At 28.5% G+C, this 25,050-nt stretch overlaps 1 protein-coding gene across 1 annotated transcript; it reads right to left on the bottom strand.

The window, feature by feature from the left end:
* Positions 1–357: 357 nt before the first annotated feature.
* LOC105830729 (centromere-associated protein E) lies at positions 358–23,865 on the bottom strand. Its single transcript, XM_036286710.1, has 10 exons — positions 23,755–23,865; positions 18,038–18,221; positions 15,770–15,989; positions 15,403–15,699; positions 15,118–15,314; positions 8,910–9,065; positions 7,156–7,444; positions 6,957–7,085; positions 2,069–2,312; positions 358–994 (listed from the first exon to the last, which is right to left on the bottom strand). The coding sequence occupies exons 2-10, from the start codon at positions 18,106–18,108 to the stop codon at positions 978–980; spliced, it is 1,620 nt and encodes a 539-aa protein (XP_036142603.1). The 5' UTR covers positions 18,109–18,221; positions 23,755–23,865; the 3' UTR covers positions 358–977.
* Between the last annotated feature and the right edge of the window lie 1,185 nt (positions 23,866–25,050).

Here is a 25,050-nt window from a genome sequence, read left to right as displayed (position 1 = left end):
CGGACTAACAAATTGGCAACTTTTGAACCTGTGACACAATATGATATATTATTGATAACTATATAAAATTATTTATATAAAAAATTGTATATTTATATTTTATTTTCTAGCTACATTATGAAATGGAAAAAAATAAGGATAATTTTCACTGAAGAAATTATTAAATAGAAATAAATTTTACAATCATCAATAATTACAGTAGCTGCATATGAATTGAGTTCTTTTTGAACTCTCTGTGCTATCTGGGATGTTTATTAAAATCTAATCTAAGCTAACCTAGATTGGCTAATGCCGATATATAATTCGGTTATAAAAGATTATAACATAGTAAAGATCATGGAAGATAAAATAAAGATGTAGTATTAGAAGATCTATTTATTAAGTTATCTAACAGTAATTTATAAAATACTAAGTTATTTATTAAGTAATTTAATTTACTTTTTATATAATGTCACACTGTATGTCGCCTCTTGTAGAACAGCGAGATATTTATATAAATAAACAGAAATGTTTTATACGGAAATGAAAATCTAAGAATCTTTGTATACATTAACTATTTTTTACATATAGATGTTTTATGTTAAAAGAAAAGAAAAGAAAAATGTAGCCTCATAGTACCTATATCTATGTCAGCTTTGGGATTTATTTTGTCAGATGCTTATTTTTTTTATTTTATAAAATAATTATTGTAAAATTTAAAATAATATAATAAAAACTTATATCATGATAGAAAATATTTTTTAATTTTTATGTTGTTAAAATTTTAATTTTAGTTTTTATTTAAAAAATACAATTTAAAAGTAAAGTTGTATGCCGGTATTGGCAAATTTTGTCCCTTTTTTTATTTAAAGTGTATTACACTCCGATTAAAATAATAATGAGATGAAAGGGGCAGTCCCTGAAATTAATTCGCTAAAGATTGATGTCTTCCGCTAACTGAAATTAACCCAAGCCTGATGATCTGAGAGTCAAATGACTTACTTTACGGTCACAACTAAAACAAACAATAGACATTTTTTCCGCAATGAAGAAATTAATACAGTGGACAATTGCGAAATATTTAAATTTGTTGAGTTTAAGGGAGTTCTTCTGCTCAGGCCCGGCAACAAGTGGTACAGGGGTTCAAGTAAAAAAAAATATTTAAATGACAATTTTGTTGCCCTCTTTTTTTGCTGTATATGGTCTAAAGTTAATAATGGTGAATATAAGAAAAAATTCGGCTATGAAGTACTACCTTCATTACTGAAATAATTTAAAAAAAAATTGAGATTAAACATTTTTTATTATTATACCATCCTTAGGCCGAAATCACATGGTGCGAAATAGAGCTACGGAATAGAACGTGCGTCATAGAAGCAGCCAATCAGAGCTTTGCCGCATCAGAATGCGTTGATGCTGCAAAAGTTCTGATTGGCTGCTTCTATGACGCACGTTCTATTCTGCAGCTCTATCCCCCACCATGTGATTTCGGCCTTAGATAACTAAATATAACGATTTGAAATTCATGTTATATCATTAGCACATATTTACCACACTTACGTACTGTATTACTTCGATTATTGTAAACTTTTTTTATCTTATCAATTGTTTCACTCAAACGAGCAAGTGCATCGTTTCAAAAATTTAACAGTACTTTTTTTGACAGTTAACATGTATTATTGTAAAGTTTCACTAACATCTGTTCATTACTTCTATGTTTAATACAACAATAAAAACTGAAAAATCCTGAAAATTGATTTCCATAAGAGCGCATGTTATTAAAATATTTAATATCTAAATAACTAGCTAGTTCAGTTTTCTAAAATTTTGACAGTTAATTTATATCACTAATTCAAACTTTTCTACAAAATTTCATGAAAATCTGTTTATTTTGATTTAGCAGCGGGACTCCCTTAAACAATCGTAAGAAATCGTAAAAAAATAAATTATGAAGAAAAATTTGCAATATTTATAAAATTTTATATTGTTTTAGTAAATAATCTTAATTAATGTTTTGAAAGTCTGTTAATTTGAGGTCAGTTGGACAGTATATTAGTGATGTGACTTATAAAGATTTGCAGAAGCTTACCGTCTGGCTTTTTAGTTTCGGATTCATTCGGGTTCTTATAGTTTTCCGGGAGTGGATGAGGACCTGGATTAGTCAGATTTAATGTCTTCTCCTGTACCACTTTAAAAGAAGCCTTGATGTTATCCAGCGCATTTCCTAAGCCTGTTTTAATTTGATTGAACTCCTGTGTTACTAAAGACAGACGGCCGAGAAGATAGTTTAAGTTCTCATCCACCTCTGTCATGCGTTTTGTTATTTCGCCTACCTGTAGAATTTGGCATATTCAACTAATTAGTTTTGCAGTTTTTGAGAAGTATTTAAACGAGTACATTCAGAACAACATGGTCGTTACATTTCAAATAAATACCAAATTATTCGCCCATATAACACAGAAAGATTGTACACCCAAAAAATTTTTTTGCTGATATAGATACATTTCTTGATGTCATAGCTATATAAAATGTATCACTAATTTTTGTATGTGCTAGAATTTTGGCTGTAACGTATTTCAATGTGAACATATTTCATTACAAGATTACAACATTACAAAAATATTGAAAAATGTTACTGCATTACCATATGTGGTGATGGTAAAATGTTTTTCTTTAATAATATTACAATAATATTACAGTATAATTTAATGTTTCTGATATTTCAGTTATTATCTCTCGTAAAAGTGTAACACTATTAGTGTAGACCGTCGATGGACTGCGAGCGTCCACCACCAAGCAGATTGCTGGGTTGGTTAGGGTTAGGATGAATATATAGAATTTGATTGGTGGTGTCCGTTTGTTACTGTACGCATCGGGACTCGATAGATCTTTGTGTAGTGCAGTATTAAATTTTTATAAGACATTACATTAATATATTTTGACACGTATAATTTCTAATATTGTATGCTTAGAATTAATTTTTACACAAAAGAAATTTTATTGATCAAAGCATCTCTACTTTTATCTTCAAACTTAATTTTTGGAAGTTATAAAAAGCGTTTTATTAGAATGTGAGTGAAAAGTTTGATAATATTACATCTTTTATCTTGTGTATTTTTTTAATTAGAAAAAGAAATAGAACTCCGTCTATTTGATGACAATAAGAAGTACATATATATAAGCCTTGTTCGTTTTGTCTAGTCTAGGTCTACTCAAAGCAAACCCAAGCAGACTAACGCACTCTAATAGGATGATTCCGATGACGCCAACCTATTAGAGTGCGTTGGTCTACTTGGGTTTGCTCCAAATAGACCCAGAACAGACAAAACGAACAATACTATTTTTTACAATGTCTTTTAAACATTGCTGAAATAATATTACAAAAAATCTTTAAAATATTTCTGCAATATTGTACTATGCAACATGCGATGTTGTTGTATGTTCATTTGTTGTATAGATTAATATTTATCTATATTAAAGGAATCACGAATCTTAATTTTAAATCTGCACTTGCAGCAAATTTGGCACGAATCAAAATCTATTGATTGGGTGCAGGGTCCTTTCATAATTTGACAAAATTTTTACTTGCATATTACTTAAATTTTTACTAATTAAAAAATTTTTTAAAACAATTTTTAAAAAAGAGCATGTTAAAAAGAGTCGATTTTTCGACTAGAAATGGAACCTAAAATACGAGGGGTATTTATGAGCCATATAAGATGTGGAAATAACGGTTTTTTCTTGAAACCCGAAGAAAGGCCTGAAAATCTGTCATTTGTCTATTGACAATTGCGTCAATCCAAAAACAATAAAAGTTGACAACAGAAGAATTGTCAGTTAAACCAGCTTGTGACTAACTTTTGGCTAATCCAATAGTTTTTGTGATTTCTAACAATATTTCAATACCGAGATCTCGAAAGATGACAAATTCAATATGACAGATCAGAATATGAAAAATTGTGATTTTTGCATGTGTTAAACTATATACATTTAAAGAATATTATAAGTGTGAATGGTCAAGTAACAGTTTTTGACATTATTGATGCAATTTCTGGTGTTAGGAAATACAAATGTGATTGATTTGATACAAGTCAGATGCCAAAATGTATATATAGTTATTTTAGAATAAGAGATCTGATTCAAAATTTAAATAAGATGTATAAATCATTTATATTCTTTATAATACCGTCACGTCTGATATCATAACAAATACACTCAGCTGGACCCAGAGATATGAACGAGGACATGGCTTTGTTTTCATTTTTTTGTTTTTTTTGTTATTTAATTAAACTATATGATAAAGTACACGACAAAGCTTTGGGGCTGTAATTCTGGGTCGATGCGATTTTTCGATATATTTTGACTCTCATATATGAAAACGTCTCTACGCGACGGTCAGAATGATTCGCATAAATAGTGTTCCAAGATCCCCTTTTTTTTTCATAGGAAAGGGTTTTGATTGGTGCGGCTAAGATCTTGAATCCGCGGAAACGCTTTAATGTTTTTTTTGATTAAACACATGTCGTATGTATGTATTCGACCTTTTTTAATATTAGTTGTGCACGACTTCAATTTCCGTTTTGTTGCAGTATGTATTATGTAGAATCCTTTACATTTATATGTTGATGAAAATAGAAAGAAGCGAGGAAATCAACCTGCTTTTCGAATCCGAGTTAATAAGAATACCCAGTGAGAAATAGTACATCGAATCGACATCGATTTGACATTGAAATGATGATTTCGATGTCGATTCGACGTCAAATTGATGTCGAATTCATTATCGTTTTTCGCTGGATAAGAGTTTTACGATGATTAACTTTTGACAGCTACTGAGGCTGCGGAAGTATAATTGAATTTATTATCCAGGGAATCCATTATACTTATAAGATAAAGAGACAATATTTCAGAATCAATATTTTTTGAAACAACATGGCAATATATACAAGATGAAAATATTTGTAAAAATATTAATAGACAGTCATTTTTATCAAAAACATTCGTAACATGTATGTACATTTTTCTTAATTTTGTTCCGCCATATTAAATCTACTATCTTGAATTTCAAGATCTCGGTATTAAAACATTATTTAAGATCTCACAAACTACTGGATAAGTTAGCCAGAGGCTGGTTTAACAGACAATTCTTCTATGTCGTCGACTCCATTTGTTTCTGGGTCGACGCAATTTTTAATAGACAAATGATTCGACGGATTTTGGGTACCACCATAGACATAGTAAGTATAGATCGAGCATTCCGTTGTATAAGCGTTGATGCATACAAAAAGAAAGAGAAAAGATATATGAAGAATCTCTTTCTCTCTCTGACATCATCGTAGTAGGGACCCAGATAGCCACAAATGTATGTATGAGCACAAATTGTTCTCATGTTGCTAATAAAGATGTTAGCATCTTGCTATGCATTTACGTCGTCCCTTGTGCTGTTATTTGCTAGCATTCGACACTGATCTTAAATAATGCTAGCATAATGTTTGAAACGTGCAAAGAATTTTATTTCCGACATCGAATGCTAGCAAACAACAGCACAACAGGGCCCCTATTCTTGAATTCATTCGCAAGAGAAACGTATTCGCAAATTCTGTTCTTACAGAAAAGTTAAAAATTTATTGGCTATCGTATGGCTTTTAACCAATAAACTTGCAACTTTTCTGTTAGAGCGGGTATTTGCGCATACGTTTTCTTGCGAATGAATTCAAGAATAGGGGCCCAGACGACATAAATGCATAGGAAGATGCTAATATCTTTATTATACCAAACTAATGGATCGACGCGAGGAGATAAGGAGAAGTGCTCCCCACTTCTCCGGCATTAAAAAGAGAAAAAGATTCTTCATATTAAAGACCTATAATCAAAGATGCGCCAATGTTCCCCCACCATGACTGCTATCCACCATCTTGTACCCATACGGAGACTGGATGGGGGCTGGGGCCGGGGGCTGGGGCCGGGGGCTGGGGTCTGGGGCTGGGGTCTGGGGCTGGGGTCTGGAGTAGTGGAGATAGTAAACAATGCGAGCCTGCTCCAAGTTGTACGCAGCCATATAACAGATGCAAATTTAATTTTTCTTGTTCTTCCTGAGTGTATCGTCAAAATATAGTGACCCTCGAGAGTGCAGAGATTGAATTACCTTATAATTTCTGACACATATTCCTTTAATCTATACTGCTCAACACAGAGCACTCTCCCCTCTTCCTCGCCCAGCGTGGGTACGCAATGGCGGATAAACCATGTGACTCAAGTGACCAATCAAAATTGTGTTCGCCATTGGCGAATCTTTGATTATAGGTCTTTACTTCATATATCTTTTCTTTTTCTTTTCGTATGCATCAACGCTTATACAGCGGAATGCTCGGTTTACATATACTTACTATATCTATAGGTACCACGATCTTGTATACAGGTCTCGCAACTTCAGTGGTGAGGGACGGTCACGTAAGGACGTAAGTGAGGCAATTTAGTTCTTGCAATAGCCACAGAGGTGTTGCGGTCTACCATAGTTTGGTGGCGAGAGACGCGGGAGGCCAGAGAAACATCTGTCATTTTTGATAGATATTCTCTGAAGTTTTTGTTTTTGATAGATATCCCCCTGGCCTCCCGCGTTCCTCGCCATAAAACTATGGTAGATTGCAACGCCTCTATGGTTACTGCAAGAATTAAATTGCCTCATTTAACGACCTACCCACACCACCAAAATTGGCTTAAGTTACGAGACCTGTATACAAGACTGTTTTCGGTACTTTTCTTAAGTTTAAAAAAAAAAACGACTGTTATTTCTACATTTTATATGATTCATAGATACTCTTACTACAACTCGTATTTTAGCTTCCATTTTTGGTCGGAAAATTGATTTTTGTTTTACATTCTCCTTTAATGCCCTAAAAATTTGCTGCGGTACAACGATGTGTCGAGACATATCAAGTGATAACTTTGGTTTAAATGTCTATTTTATTACATTTTATTACCTTGTTTTCCATTCCACCCATAGTAGATGTAGTGCCATTAACATAAACTTCATTCTGTTGATGTAACTTATCTAAAGCTCGAGCGCTTTCAGTCATCTGCTGGTACATCACATTGATTTGTCGCCAAACCTACCAAATAAAAATAGTAACAACAAATTCCGAAAGCGGTTACATCAGGCAGCAAGTAACAAATCTTTACTTTGTTCATTTCCTGTTCCATTGTGCTGGTAAGATTTCCCAAGGCGCCATTTTGATTGTTCATAATATCATTTGAGATTCCGTCGAATCTTTGATTAAGAGTGCTATTAATATTGACGCTCTGGGTCTTCACTAAATCGCCTACTTCCAGTAGAATCTGATGTACGCCGTATTCTACCCTCTTCTTCGTGTCCAGCACATGATCTGCCATAGAAACCATTACGGATTGACTTTTTTCCAGAGTCTGTAGTTCCTGGTTAACGCGTTCTGCATTGTTAGCCAGATCCATCCTGTTAAAGAAGCTCAAGAATTTTAAAACCCAGGTAGCAAACAAGTCATTTTGGCGTCAAATTTTTGTTATTCCCTAACTATGATTGACGTCACTAATTAACGTCTTAATGACATATCCGACAATAAATTTTTTTTTTATTTTTTTTGAATATTTTTATATATACTCAAAGTTTATCCATATAGCACAGAAATCTTTCAGAGATATTTCAGAAAAGTTTCAAGTGAAACATTTTAAAAACGTTTTCAAATGTTTCTGAGACAGCTCTCAGACAGCTCTGAGATAGCAAATGGTCTGTTCTTTCTAGCTGCACTGTTGCACTGGTGCAATAAGTTAAAATGAGAAAAAATATATACTTGTCTTACTTTAACTTATTGTACCGGTGCAACAGTGCAGCTAGAAAGAACAGACCAAAAATGTCCGCGATGCTTGCACTTGAAACATTTTCGAAAGTGTACTGAAAGGTTGCTGATACATATCTGCAACCTTTCTAAAAACATTCAGAAATGTTTCAAGTGCAAGCATCGCGGACATTTTGCTATCTCAGAGCTGTCTCAGAACTGTCTCAGAAATATTTTGAAACATTTCTGAAATGATTTACTTTTCACTTGAAACATTTCTGAAATATCTTTGAAAGGTTTCTGTGCTACATAATAGGTGCACTACACGCAGAAAAAGAATTCGTTACCAAAGCTAAAATTTTTAGCCATGAAAGATCTTTAAGACACAATAATAAATATCATGTAGGCCCCGAGAGCTCACTACGATAGCATAAGTTGATCCGTTTTCTGTCACCGTGGTCTGCTTTATGTAGCTTGTGAAGTGTGAATTGTATTACGAGAAAGGTGCCGCGTGCGTCACCTAGTGTCCGCAAACAATATATGTGCTGGATTATTTCATAAGAAAGTTTTCAAAGATAACTCAACTAAAAGTTTTCAAGATAGCGTGTGTGAAAGATGTGAAAAATAACTCAACTGAAAAATTTATTAAATTGTTTTATGTAAAAGGTTTTGAAAATAACTCAATTAAAAAGTTTGTAAAAATATGTCAAATAAAATGTTTTAGTGATCTCAACTAAAAGTTTCAAATTTATTGCATGTGAAAGATTTCAGAAAAAACTCTTTTGAAAGTTTGTTAAATTGTTTCATGTGAAAGGTTTCAGAAATAATTAAACGGAAAGGTCTGTAAAAATATTTCATACGGAAGGTTTCAGAAATATTTTTGTTGAAACATTTCAAATGACATATTACAGAATTCTTTCAGAATTGTTGCACATGAACTGTGAAAGGTTGAAACCTTTCTGAAAGCTTTCTGAAACAATCTGTGCTATATGGGTACCTATTAAAATTTAAAATATATTAAAAGCATAGTAGAAAATTAGAAAATTATTATTACATTTTATATAAAAATAAAAACTTACACAATATTCTATTATCTAACTATTATTTTTATTAAGTAGAATTTACCGTAATGCCGTCACCGAGTCCTTTGTTTCTTCTTTGCCCTCCATTATTCTATCTCCGATATCTTCGATACCTCGTGTTACGGTATCTTTCAACACGTGCTTAGTTTCCTGTAGCATAGCTTGCGTCTCGTTGTGAATCGTTTGTATTTCTTTTATCCTAAATCGTGAAGCAGCAATTAGAACCATGGGATACCAAAAAATTTAAGTAGTAAAGAAATCAATAGAATTCCACATAGCACAAAAATTGCAGTTACATTGTAGCAATATTGCTGCAATTTTGCAACTTTGTTGCAACATTGATGTAATGTAATTGCAATTTTTGTGCTACATGGGATATTTGAATTTGTTACAGTTTTGTTCTTGATTGTGATTGGCTGATTGGCTTATTGTGTAAATTTAACTGCTTAAGAAGGTTCCATCGAAAGTGTCAAATGATTGAATTTTTTATATTACAGTTAATAAACTAATTTTTCTATCTGCAAAATTTCAAGGTCGGTTATCGACTTAATAAGCAAGAATTGTGTTAAAATCAGTTGGCGTATTAAACGATGGAAAGTCATATTACATTATGTCATAATTATTCGGTCAAATGATTTGTGATCCTACTTTTTTATATCACATTGAAACTTCTGATGAAGTCGTGGCATGTTTAAAATTGTCGTAAAGATTACGTTGAGAATTTATTTCTTACAATTAGTTGAAAATAAGACTAAGCCTGTTTTTTTAATAAGATTTTATTTTTAACCAAGAAAATAAAACGCCGTGAACTTTATGACAATTTTAAACATGTTACGGTTTTATTAAAGTTTTACTGTGAACATAAAAAAGTATATTTGACGACCATTTGACCGAATAATTACAATAAAAAATATGACATATTAAGTCTTGTGTCTCTTAATTTATATTACTTGTATAATATAAATTGTAATAAATTAGTTGTATCAAATAATCCCAGGTAGCAAGCCCACGTCATTTTGACGGCCCAAAATGGTCATATCTGGTCATATGTCGTCAAAATGACCATTTTTTTACATGACCTAAAATTGACGTCATGATGACGTCATTTCGAAGTTATATTTCAGTCATGATCTGACGATTATTTTCCCAGACAGCACACATCCAAAATCGGGACATAAAGACGTCATTAAGACGTATTTTAGACACGCTTTAAAGCGGTCTCTATACAATTTAAGGCGTAAGGCATAAGCATATTATATAAGCATATTATATTCAACTTTAAGAGAACTTTTTTAAGAAAACATTTAGATATCTTGGAAATAATTTCAAAATGGTCAAATTAACCATTTGAACGCTTCAAAGTCTTAGTGCTAAATAGATCGCAATTTCCATCAAATTATAAAGGTTATGAAAAAAGTTAAATTTAACAATGAAATTAATAAATAAATAAGTTAATGCTATTTATTTTTAATATGTTTTGCAAAATTTAATTGCTTTTATAAAAAATATAATTGCGACAGTTTATAACATATAGGTATATGTAGACAATAACAAGTACACATATCGATGATTCAAACTGGCGTAGCAGATAGAGTACAAGGTTTGTAATCCTAAGGTCCCGGGTTCAAAACCTACCAACGGCAAGTAAGAATAAAATAAAATAATATAATTTAAATTTAATTCATTAATAAAAATTTGTCCCAAATTTAGTACGTACTGTTGATAAGAATAATAAACAAAAATGAAATTTTTATTTTATTTTTTAATCTCTAGTTGCATTTTAAAGATATCCGATTTAAGAAATCTTTTAGATATTAGTTTCATGATATCTTTCTGTTCTCAAAAAACGACGCATTGGTTAACATTCTGACATTATATGTTATCTTTTAGAAATCTCTTTATGTTATCATTTTCAGAAACAGGATATCTTTTAGAGATCTTTTTGACAACATCTCATTCACGTCATTCTATGACGTCAAAATACGGTACATTTCATGACGTCAGGAATTTGTGACATTCGACCGTCATTTTAACGTCATAAGGGCGTCATTTTGTGACGTCAAGAATAGTCAGTAAATGACCATTTTGGGACGTCAAAATGACGTGAGCTTGCTACTTGGGATTTATATTACTTGTGTAATATAAATTGTAATAAATCACTTGTATCTAATATTTATATTAGATTAAATATTCTTATTTAAGTGTGACATGATATAACATAAGTCATAAACATTCCAGATAACCAAATGTCTTGTTGCTGTCATGTTACCAACAATTATTGCAGTAACAAATTTAGACTAATTCAGAACAAGGTAAAACAGAATTATATCTGTTAGGTTAAACTAATATAAATTCTATTTTTAACAATGGCAAATTAATAGCAACGTGTCAGGTTCAGTTTGTTAACAATCATTTGCTGTTGACATGTTGCTGTTATATTGTAAACAAGATAATGTATTATTATTGCTGACCATTTTTTTTTAAATGTCCTCAACCGATTACATGTATAAGTACTCATGTTGCTGAATTCGTAATGTGTTTTATTTACATATCAACAAATTACAGTAAATATATAACAATACATGTAATGCATTAATTTGTTCAAAATATTATATCACGCTTGGTTATCTGGGACCATAGAAAACTGAATCAAATTAACATAAGGAATAATTGTTTACAAAATTTAAGTACTAGAATAATACACTGTGTATTCGAAAATACTTATGTATTTCTAATAAGATATATTAAACATTAAAAACATTGTATTTTAGTCCTATTTAAAAACTTGTTTAAGAAGATGCTAAAAACTGTCTATCAAACTTGATTGAGGTCGGTAATGTAGTCATTTGTTTATCCTTGTTTATAAAAATATTCGCTTCAAAATACAAGTTATGTAGCTTATACGTACAAATAATCTCGCAGTTCGGAACAAATTGAGGAATAAGGCTATATTCGTCAAATTACGATTAATTAGTCATCAAAATTTTTTAAATAATATTTTATAATGTTTTTATAATTTAAAAACTAAGAATTTTTTAACTTATAAAGACTTCTAAAAAAAATTTAAATTTTTTCAAACGTTTCATGTTTATTTTTTAATAGAATAAGACTATATCGAAATTTGCATGCATAAAAATTTGTTTTATTGTTTTTTTTATTACAATAAGATCGAGAGTTGATATTGATAAATGGATACGATAAAATTCTATTTCTCGCAATTAAAAGATTATATAGAATGAAAAGTACAACATTATGAGATTTTTTAATCATCATAAAATTATGTTTTAATGAAATAAAATTATGTTTTAAAGGTGTTCTTAAAATTGAATTTTAAAGTACAAGTAAACAAAAAGTATTTTAACATTACGATATGTTAAATATTAATAAAAATACTTGTGTATAATAATTTATATCAAATTAAATATTCTTATTTAAGGGGTTATACCACTGTAAAATTTAAAAAAAATCGAAAAAAATTTTTTTTGCTTAAATAATGTCTTAAAAACAAGTTTCAATTGGTTTTACAGTTTAAACATTTTTATGATGTTTTTATGAACGTACAGTCACAGCGCCGTTCTGAGCGTATCTCAGCACGGCTGCCGCGCACAGATCTTTGAATTTCATAAGTAACAAGTAACTTACTTTTGAATAATAAACTTTCCCAAGTAATTGTAGATGGCATTAGTAATTGTTTAAAAAAGAAATGAGAGCTTTAAGTTTGGAATATAGCACTCAAGAGGTTTCCAACCCATATAGCACAGAAACCTTTCAGAGATATTTCAGAAAAGTTTCAAGTGAAAAGTGAAACATTTCAGAAACGTTTCCAAATGTTTCTGAGACAGCTCTCAGACAACTCTGAGATAGCAAAATGTCCGCGATGCTTGCATCTAAAACATTTCTGAAAGTGTACTGAAAGGTTGCTGATACATATCTGCAACCTTTCTGAAGACATTCAGAAATGTTTCAAGTGCAATGCAAGCATCGCGGACATTTTGCTATCTCAGAGCTGTCTCAGAACTGTCTCAGAAATATTTTGAAACGTTTCTGAAATGATTTACTTTTTACTTGAAACATTTCTGAAATATCTCTGAAAGGTTTCTGTACTATATAGGTGCACTACACGCAGAAAAAGAATTTGTTACCAAAGCTAAAATTTTTAGCCCTGAAAGATGTGTTTTTAAGACACAATAATAAATATCACGTAGGCCCCGAGAGCTCATTACGATAGCATAGGTTGATCCGTTTTCTGTCACCGTGGTCTGCTTTATGTAGTTTGTGAAGTATGAATTGCATTACAAGAAACGCGTGCGTTACCTAGGGTGCGTTTTTAAATTCGCAACGGATGTACTGGAGTGTTTTTCTATCTTTGTTCAACTTTCCGTAAGTAACAAAGATGGAATGACATTCTGGTGTATCTGGCTGCATCCGTTGCGAATTTAAAAACGCACCCCTAGTGACGGTCCGCGAACAATCTACTAGTTTACACCGAGCACTTGGTATCAAATAGTAAATAACTAGTGAATGTGTTTAATCATTGGCTGATCAGCTTAAATTCACTACTTGATATGCGTACCAAGTGCTCGGTGTAAATTAGAGCAATATATGTGCTGGATTATTTCATAAGAAAGTTTTTAAAGATAACTCAACTGAAAGTTTTCAAGATAGCGTGTGAAAGATGTAAAAAATAACTCGACTGAAAAATTTATTAAATTATTTTATGTGAAAGGTTTTGGAAATAACTCAATTGAAAAGTCTGTAAAAATATGTCAATAAAATGTTTTAGTGATCTCAACTAAAAGTTTCAAATTTATTGCATGTGAAAGATTTCAGAAAAAACTCTTTTGAAAGTTTGTTAAATTGTTTCATGTGAAAGGTTTCAGAAATAATTAAACGGAAAGGTCTGTAAAAATATTTCATACGGAAGGTTTCAGATATATTTTTGTTAAAACATTTTAAATGACATATTACAGAATTCTTTCAAAATTGTTGCACATGAACTGTGAAAGGTTGAAACCTTTCTGAAAGCTTTTTGAAACAATCTGTGCTATGTGGGAAGCGACAAGACAACACTTGACATAGCTACTGATATTGCAGTTTGTGTGTTTAATGATAGTTTGTGCAGCATTATGAAAATTATGGAACTAGGTATTGTCATTGGACCAAATTGTTACAATTATTGTGTTAAAGTTAACGAGATGCGCGTACAGCAGGCCGGACGCTCGCTTATGAATGTCGCAAAAAAGGCGCGCTCGTCCTCTATATCGTCTCGCAAAGAGAAAGAGGAGGAAGATATCGTCGTGGAAGGGCAATTATATAATTTTGACATCGCGGACTAAAGGTAAAAAAATTAAAACCTAAAAATTTTTACGTGTAAAAAGTAAAAAATCGATTTTGAAACTTTAAACGCTTTTTTCTCAAAATTGTATTTTTCAAATTGGCTTGCAGCATAACTTTAATAATTTTGGTTCACTTTATTTGAAATTTTAACAGTAGCTTTAAAACAACATTCCGCGAGGTACCACGTGCAAATTTTTTGATTAGTTGAAAACTTTTCATGTTATGAACTGTTTTTTACGTCAATTTTTATCTAAAAACTCCATTTTGACTTTAAATGTTTGTCATTTTGTTAAAAAACAATATTTTTTAAATTCCCTACGTAGTGCATTAGGTAATTTACCCAGCAAACACACGTGTTATATTACAATTACATTGTTGAGTGGGAAATTACAACTAACAGGTATGTTACATGTAACTTGGTGTTTGGTGGGTAATGTAAATTAAAAAAAAAATTTTTTTGTTTATAAGTCAACAATTAAAGTTGCTAGCCTGCAAGCCCCAAAGTCCCTTTAAAAAAATGTTTTCTTATGATAATTCCTGCGCCGTCATTTTTAAATAAAATATTACTACAAAAATTTTTTTTAAGTATAATATGCATATTAAAAAGTACATGCACTTGTTTTAAGATTAAAAAATTTTTTTGACATAAAAAAAAATTGAATATGTACCTTATTTTCGTGTCGCTACAGTATAACCCCTTAAGTATTTTAGATATGTTGATTTGAAAAATCTGAGAAATATTTAAATGTTTTTCAAAATATTCTCTTAATCTGAAGAATATTCCAATTTTTACAAAAATCTGAGGAATTTTTAAAATTATATTTATATAATAATTAAAACAAAAATCTATATTATCTAAAAAATTTGGAAAAAAAATTTCAAATATACAAATATAGAGATATGCAAATTGTTACCTAGGTAATTCTCGCAATCTGTTAGAAATGTCTTCCAATAGTTCTTGTACTTGCATTAAAGTCTTAATGTGATTGTCAAAGGTTGGAGATAAATCTAACTGTCGCTCCGAGGGTCTTTCTTGAACGTTTTGTGTCATCTGTTTTATATTCTCCAGAGATCTCTCGAGGTTTTCAATTTTGGAAGTTATATGTTGTACCTACGGCTCAAGATAGATTTATATTGTTTAAAATACATATTTATAGCATAAAGAAGAAATATTATTGCTATCCTGCGAAAAAAATTACCTCCGAGAAGATTGTATGGGTTTTCTCCATTAGTGTAACCGATTCTTTATTCATTTTTGCTACGTTATTATGTAGACTTTCTTTGAATCTTGTCACTTCTATCAAATTATTCTCTATGCCATTTAATTTGATAAGAACATCAGGAAGACTACTATTATGGACGGATGTAACTTTCGCACGGTTATTTATCTCCGCTATTTTATTTTCAATATTCGTGAACCAGCCTTCCAAGTGATTCTCCAGGTCTTCTAGATTGTCTACGGTTTTTTGCATCTGTATGCGCTCTCTCTCGTCTTTCTGTGTGAAAAAAATATAATTAATTAATTGCTCATGTTTTACTAATTGTAAGTAGAATACGAGTAATCACCTGCGTAATCAAATGTTCTATTCCTGAAATCCTCTCTTCTACTTTAGTTAGCTGCAACTTTAAACTATCTACAATCGACACACGTTTCGTCAGGATAGTTATTGTCTTTTTTAATTGCTCACCCAGCTGCCGTTCTCTCGCCTCGTGCCTCTCTAACTTCTCCGTGTTTTCTCGCATCATGTGTACTAAACTCAACATAGCATCCTTAATATCTTCATGACTAAAAGAATTGATATATTTATTCTCAGGACAAAAAACATGATAACACTGAGAGATTTCTAGCAAGAGACAAATCGACATAGCAATAATTCTGTCTGTCTCTTATTGAATATCAAAGACAGAAATATTGCTGTGTCGATTTGTCACTTGCTAAAAAACTTCCACAGTTGTTACTAAAATTAGAGTTTATTTGAAAAAACCTTAATAAAAATTTTTCTACAAAAAAATTTTTTTAAACAATTGTTTAGAATTTGTACATACAATAATAATTTATGTATAATTTTAGAATTTTTCACAATTTTTAGATAATTTTATAATTTTTTGATAAATTTTTAAAATTTCTCATACAAAATATTTTTTAGAAATGTTCTCAGCAAACATCGACTATATTTTGTTTACAGCAGATAACATGTATATGCTTACGTACATGTTAGGTTGTATCCTTAATGAAGATTTTGAATAAAATTTAGCGAAATTTCGATGATATAATTTGTTGAATTTTATGTACACTTTGGAACATTTTCACTAATAGTTTTAAATAAAAAAAATTTTATAAAAAATGGTGAATTTTAATAAAATAATATATATATATATATATATATATATATATATGGAGTATTTGCATTTTTTATTACAATATCTTAAAAATTTATTATAATTTTAATAAAATGTCATTAATTTGTTATTACAAAGTATTTGTGATTTTTTGTTGCAATTTTCTCAAAACTTTATTAAAATTTTAATAATTTTTTGCTTAAAATTTTTACATAAAATAGTATTTATAATTTTTCGTTAAAATTTAATTTTTATTAAATTCTTATTAAAATATCCTTTTGTTAATAAATGCAAAAAATAATTTTTTCAACAAAATATGAATATATAATTTTATTTTATATTTATTGAAATTTTATCAAATTTATTGAAATTTTATTAAAATTTTCTATTAGGAATGGTAATATCACATATTGGACTGAGAAAAAACTACATTTTTTCCAAAATTTTTAATACATATATAGAGGAGAAGGTGGCCAGTGTGCGGATAATATGGCTACCCATATTATCTCCGTTATTAGCTAACAAATTCTAGTAATTATTTATATTATTTGTTTAGTAGCCTGTTATATAATGATGCTAATATGACAAAATACAACAGTCAATATTTGTTATAAGGCATTACACATACTTTCTCATTCTTTTTAAACTTAATTGCATTATCACCCAAATGTATGTACACTTAAGTACTTTCTTATTATTTAACTCTTTATTCGGTATATATTTTGAGTTATACAAAATTAACGATAATATAGGATTTTGTCAATATAGCCATCTAAGTGTGTTGGTAATATGGTTCACTTTTTTCGAGATCTTCATATTCGACAAAATTCCTTGATAAATCGATTAAAGGCTGTTATTTTTATTAAATCTTTTATATGAATAAGGTTCTTTAAATTTAAGATTATTTTTATTTAACTTCTATTAAATGTGAATACAAATCACCTGTTTCGATATAACAACTTATTTTATATAAATATATACGTTTCTAACAAAATACTGTGATCTTTTTAAACAAAATCAATTTTTTTACATTTATTTTTGTAATGGCCATATTACCCTCCCTATTTCTCGTTGGCTCATTATGTAGTATTAATATATTTTTATAAATAATATATAATATAATAATAATAATAATAAATATTTTATAACTTTAAATTGAAAATCTAATGAGCAACACTTTGATGAATAATTGTAAAATTTTAACTCAAAACATTGATTATTAACAAAGTTATTAAATAAAATATAAATGGGTGACCATATTATCACCTTCTCCTTTATATATTTTAAAGATTCCTTGTTCTATAATTTCTAAAAAAAACTGAAGAAATTGAAGATATTTTTAAAAATTTTAATAAACTTAAAATATAACATATTTATAAAAATATTATAAGATTTTATGCGAATTTTTTTATCGAGAAAAAGGGCGTGTTCAAAATGTCGTAGATATCTAGTACAAAATATCTAATAGATAAGATGTAGATACCTGATACTTACGTTATTTCTCTGGTGTGACTGATATCGATGCAAAAGCAATACAAAAGCATGAAAAGAACAGGCAGTTTCATTGTTTTAATGTTGTTTATCCAGGGGCTTCTTATTTTATATTCTGCAGTATAGTTTTGTTCGATAACGTTAAGTTGATCAAAGTTGTCCTTTTGATGATGAGCACTGATAAAATCTGATTGAAAATATAAGAGAAAACCAATAAATTTACATCTAAATAATAGTGAACAAAGATACTACTATTTCTGTAGGTTAAAATGTTCTTTCTTCTTGCGTCTGAAATAAATGCACTGCTATCGAGATAAGAAAAACGTAGGTCACTTACGATGACCCCAAGAAATCCAAGTAGAGAGAAATCATTCATAATAAATTACTCTTAATCATCAGTAGCAACCGCATAGATCAGTATTCTGTTCTCCAACATATGAAAACTATTTTACTTAATTATATATTAATGCAATAGGTCTTTCATATTGAAAATATGATTTTAATTTGTTTCAAACAAATATTATGTTCATATTTATAAATATAGTATAAAATTATTATCTAAATAAAATAAACTTTTGGCTTTAAATAATTTAATATTTTCTTTATATATTTTTAAATTATTATTTTAAACTGTTGTATTGTTAAATTTTAATTTTACTTAATTGAAAGAAACATATTTTTTAAATATACAATAATGCAATTCTCAGAGTCTTTTTTCTGTACATGGAAGTGATGAAGGGATGAAATGTACGTAGCTATTTATAGGCACAGATTTTTTCGAGGAGCCATGTGGTCCGTTATAACCATCAAGCCATATGTTTCAAGTGCGACACATTTGTTTTGCTCTTTATGCAAGTGCATCAGCAGATGTGAAGCAAATTAGTTGCACTATAATAAAAATATCTAAACTCTTTCTCTGTATTAAAGCAATTAAACTTAATTTTAATTTTTAATATACGATGCCATTTTTATTAGATATAATAACAAATATAACTTGATGATATACAAATTCTTCAAATAAATTATTCGTTTAATTTCAAAAGCTTTATTATTATAAAAAGATAAAATAAGTAAAGACTCACAATGTTTAAAAAACAAAGAAAAATATGGAAAAAATTGTATGAGTCACCAACGTAACGTCTATATAATCCATGTCTTAATATTACAATTTTGCAAAGGAGGCAGACCCGGATTAAGGGGGGCTTAGGGGGACTATAGCCCCGGGCCTCGTTTGTTAAAGGCCTTACCCGAGCTATTTAAGAATATTTTTCATTTTCGTCAAAGGGCCTCCATGGAGTCAATAGCCTCGGGCCTTAAAATACCTTAATCTGGTCCTGAAAGGAGGGAGTCTAAAAATGGTCAAAATTCGTCGGCCGAACCGACACTTAAAAAAGAACCAATTTCATAATGTATATAAAAGAGAAAAAACATTTATAATGCTAGGAAAATTGTTAGAATTAATACAATATTATACAAAATATGTACTGCGTACGTGACACCATGTTTCAATTTTCCTTATTTTGATATAATCAAATACTTCTATAAATTGTAATATATATTTACGTTCATCTTAGGAGTGCATTTTATACGCAATTTATGAACAACTATTTTTAATAATTAAATATTATAATTCTTTTAATCACTTTTTGTCTATCCAGGACCAACGACGAGGACATGGTGATTACTGGTCCCATTTCTACCTTTTTTGTGTTTTTATAATTAAAAAAATTTTATTTGATTTGTTATATACCTTTCACTCACTGTGTGAAAAGCGCAGTTTGGGAAAAAAAATTTCCAATGACCAAGTGAATTCAAACCTGGAAACTCGAGGTTATAAGGCGCTCTACTACTACATAGAGACTACACCATCGCTTTTATTTTAATAAAAATAAATAAAAAATAAAATAAATACATTAAAAACTATAAAAACAAAAACAAACAAAAACCAGTCATCACTACCAGTCTTCGTCGTTAGTATTGAAACGAAAAGTGATTTAAAAAATTATAATATTTAATTACTATTATGTATTAATTACTAATATTAAGACATTGATTATATATGAATTGCGTACCAATTTCTGCGTTGATTCATATTATCACATTATTTTCTGTGAAAAAAAATACACAGAGAGAAAGATTTCTTTAGATTTAAGAATTATTAGTTAAATTTTTTAGCTATGACAGTTGAGATGTGTCTTTAAGGGGATGCTGGACTGCCTCTCAAACTTGATCGAGGTCGATAATGTAGAGTCATTCGTGCACATCACTAATAAGATTTTGTATATACTTCTTTTATAGATTTAGAAATTCTTTTTCAGAATTAAAATACATATATTAATATTAATCTGTGAATTAAACTAGTTCTCTGTTTCTATCCTCGGACCGTCTGGGACCGATTCCTCACTCACACATATATACGAAATTTTCTCTGGGGCTTTTTTCTTATACTAAAGCTTCTAGCTCATTTCTGCAAGCATTTTATTATTCTTTCATGTAATACGATTAATGCGTACTAGTTATTTGTACGTACAGAGTTTTTAAAACTTATGTGTTACAAATGAAAGACACGAGACGGCTGCACAAAAGTATAATTTTCTAACTTTTTTCGTTTTTTACATGAAATTATAGGTAGGCACTATTTGTAATTGTTTATATTTTAATTCTGGAGAAGCATTTTTAATTCTACAAAATCAGTAAAAAAATAGGCCTAATTAAAAATAATAACGTTCAATCGATAAAACAGACGACTCCAGCATCCCCTTAAGACATAATAATAAATACCACATAGGCCCCGAGAGCTCACTACAATACCATAGGTTAATCCGTTTTTTATCACCGTGGGTGATCTGCTTATGTAGCCTTTGGAGTGTAAATTGCATTACAAGAAAGGTGCCGCATGCGTCGTCGCCTAGTGGCGGTCCGCGAACTACATCGCGGCTGCTGCGACCATATAAGATTGAATCTTATTTGAATCAAATAATGTTTTTATTTAAAATAAATATTTCAAGTATTATTTCAAATAATAATGATTAAAAATCTTATTTCTATTTCTTGCGATTATTTCTGGATTCTTCATCAATTGATTTATAATGATTATTCCAAACAATAAATTAATTATAAATAGCAACACTCTTATTTCAATCAAACATATTTTATATCATTTTTTTCAACAAAATGTGTTATTTTATGGCGTAATATTTAGTATAATCAAAGAAAATGTTGTTTTATCGAAGCATATTGCTTCAAACAATCGTGTTTTCTCTGTCAAACAATATAATAGAAAGTGATAGTTTACACATGAAACTTTTCACTTTTCATGTTACTGCCCTAAGGAAAAAGTTACATGATTGCTGCTCAAGAGTCAAATATTTTTTAAAATAATATTTTAAACTTTTTAAATGTTAAATAATTATTACATAAATATTAAATAAATAGTACGTAAATATTATTTTAAATATTAATTTATTAAAATGTTAACTTAATATTATAAAAATAATTTTACTTATTTTTTATTATATATTAATATGTAAATTAATTTATTAAATATTACATAAATATTTTTTAGTTTAATCAAATACTATATAAATATTTGTCCTAAATTATAATTTTAAATGATTAATTATTGTAACATAAATATTAAATCAATGTTGAATAAAAATTTTTTTTAATATTGTTTTAAACGATTTTTTAAATGTAAAATAAATATTACATAAATATTAAATAAATATTACTTAAATAATGTTCTTAAATTATTATTTTTAATAAAAAATTAATGATATATAAATATTAAGTAAACGTTAAATAAATGTTTTATAAATATTTTTTTAAATTCATTAGTTGAAATAAATAATTAACATAAAACAAATGTTTAATAAATATTAAATAAATATTATTTGTACAATAAACGCTAATAATGTAAAAATAATTAAAAATAAATATTTAAAAAACTCAAAATTTCAAAAATATTGTGTGCTCATTGGAAACCTTAATTTTGTTTTGCAATTTCTTTTGAACAAAAGCCTATTCAGTCCATTTAAAGTTTTTATCTTTTATATATAACCTATCAAACCAAATAATTCTTTCTGTTTCACAATTGCTGGCCTCTCTTTGTAAAATTATAAATTCTTTTTTTTTTTGTATTATAGTTAACTATTAGAAGATTTATCTGGTATCTATCTTTAATACATTAATTTTAGAATGCAAATGACAATTTAAATTTCTATTAACGACATTTAATGACAATGTTACATTTATGAAAATTTGTAATTTTTTAAAGCAAAATTATCAAAAAATTTAATATAATTCTTACCTGCCTGAAACGATCAGACAATAAAAACAAAATTTTATGTACTTGATAACATACTATAAAGAAATTGTTCTCTTATAAAAATGTAATTTTGGCAATATTAAATTTGTCAGTAATTAATACTTATTTTAAGTATTAAACGTATTGCTGTTAGTACTTTTATTACCCATAATAACTAATAATTATTGGTCAATTTAATACTGCATAATATTATGTTTTTACAGGTGTTAAATAGACTAATAAAGATTCGGTATACAAAATTAAAAACTTACACGAGGAAGAAGTAATTAATTCAACAAAACGTTTAGTTGCGCGCTGCAACAAAAGATACTAATATAATAATATTTGCTGTTAATGCAAGTTAGTGCAATGATATTGATTGAACTGTGTATTTATATTGCAATACCATATATTGTTGTATTAAATATATCTTTTGTTGGCAGCCCACAAAAAAAATTTTGTTGAATTAATAACTTTTTTTTCAGGGTACACAAAAGAAATAAGGTAAGAATTTTATAACTTTTTATAGATTTTTTATATTTGTTTATAAATTTGTTTAAATATAATTAAAAATTCATAGAATTAAAAAAATTAGAAGAATTTTAACTTTTAAGTATCAAACATTTAAAAATAATATTTAACAATGTACAATTTTATATTGAAATTTAGAAACACTTGTAATTTTTTTGTATTTTTTGAAAAGTTAAATTTGAAATAAGTTAAAAAATTTTTTTAATTTATATAAATTAAAAACATTTAATTAAAATAAACATTTTTTTTAATTTTTTATTAACTTTTTAATTGTAAAGTTAGAAAAATATTTTGTAAAATAAGAAACTTGATATTGTAAAAAATTATCGCCCAGTTCTATTTTTGTTTGTAATTCGTATTGAACTTTTATTAAGTATGTTTTGATCGTGAAAAAATATTGATTTAAAAAATATATAGTTGTTTAAAGAAATTAAAAAAATATTAAAACAATATTTGATTTATTTGATTTGATTTGGAATTAACATTTTTAATCGTACCAAATTTTAATATTAATTTATAAAGTAGTTGCAAAAATTAGCGATATAAAAAAAAATTGCAATATAAACCTTTTTTAAGCCCTATATAAATAAATGGAACTAAGTGATATATGAAAAAGAGCTATGGAGTAAACAAGAGAAAAATAAACGAAAGAGAGAGAGAAAGAGAGAGAAAGAGAGGAAGAAAGTGATATAAAACACACTAAAGCAACTAGATGAAAACATTTATTTGTTCTTTTTTCGATTATTTATGTAAGAACCATATAAAAAACTGACGTATCTACTTGAAAAATATTCGACAATTTAATCGAGCGAAGAATTTTAATCTTAATGCGAAAAGAGCAGATCAGAAGAAGCAAATCAGCACGGTCAATCACTTTACTCACTCTAGCGTGCTTCTGTCTTCTACACGAAAACGCGCGGCAGGAATGCAGTCAATTGCAGCGAACCGTTTTCCGTCACGACTAGCGGAGAACTGCGAGAAACTGATCTCGCGCTGCCATTATGTAGATACAAGGACTTTTTAAAAATCCGTCTAGTCGAATTACTTACGCGGTGTTACCAACTTTCCTATACGTATCATCGATATATTGTAGCATGCGATGAAATTTGTTAGATCTTTTATCTTAAAAAATTAAAATTAAATTTAAAAGACAAAAAGTAAACATTGGAGAATTTTTTTTTCTATTATTGTCCTTTGAATTGAATTAAATTAAATTGAATTAAAAATTGATTAAATTTTGTTTAAGAAGAAGAGGGACAGTAACGTATTTTTTCAAGACAGAAACTTTTTTGCGTTATTCGGTTTTACAAATTAAAAGCTTTTGTTTGATTTTTTACCTTAAGAATTGTTCGACAATTCGTATTTTGGAATTAATCTTGATATGCGGAAGATTTAAGATATTAAAATAACATTTAAATAAAAATATATACAAAAGGCCTTAATCTATATAAGTCATTACTTCTCATACATTTTTCTCTCTTTCTACGTTTGTTAAGATGGTTTCAAGTCTATGCTCCATTCGGTATTATGTATTGACGGTATGTACACTTGGTGTCAGAAATATACTCGAATGAAGACTAGAATGTTACCGCTAGTAATTGATTAAATATGTAAATTATCTAAATAACTATCACATTTTTTAAAATTATATTTCAAAACTCTATACTCTAAATACAAAATATTTTATACAAAAACTTTGTTTAATTTATTTACGTTGGCTTGTGTAGTCTAAAAATAATTATAAATTAATGATAATTATCTGCATAGTACATTTCAAAAAATTTTGAGCAATATACATTACAGGCCAAAAGTTTGCAGCCGTTATTTTCTTATTATAGCTGACAAAAAGTTGATTATCGGTGAAAATTATACACGGAAAAAAATACTGTAAAATCAATAAAAGTGTTTCAATTAAACGATGTAGTTGCAGGCTGCCAACTTACATAAATAATTTATATAATTTATTTGTTATTGATTGCAATTTTTATTATGTATACTAAACGAATTATGTATAATTAAATTAATGATATATATTTTAGAAAATATGTATCAGAATGTAATAAATTTTCAAAGTTGGAAATGAAATACTTTATAATTATGTAATAATGCTAAATGTAAACATTATCATTGTATTTCATACATTAATCATGTACAACTTATATTTGATTTGATTAAATAT

Source organism: Monomorium pharaonis, chromosome 5, assembly GCF_013373865.1.
Source record: "Monomorium pharaonis isolate MP-MQ-018 chromosome 5, ASM1337386v2, whole genome shotgun sequence".
Taxonomy (NCBI): Eukaryota; Metazoa; Arthropoda; class Insecta; order Hymenoptera; family Formicidae; genus Monomorium; species Monomorium pharaonis.
The sequence above is the reverse complement of the archived record's forward strand: the minus strand, read 5'-3'. Positions and strand labels throughout refer to the sequence as shown.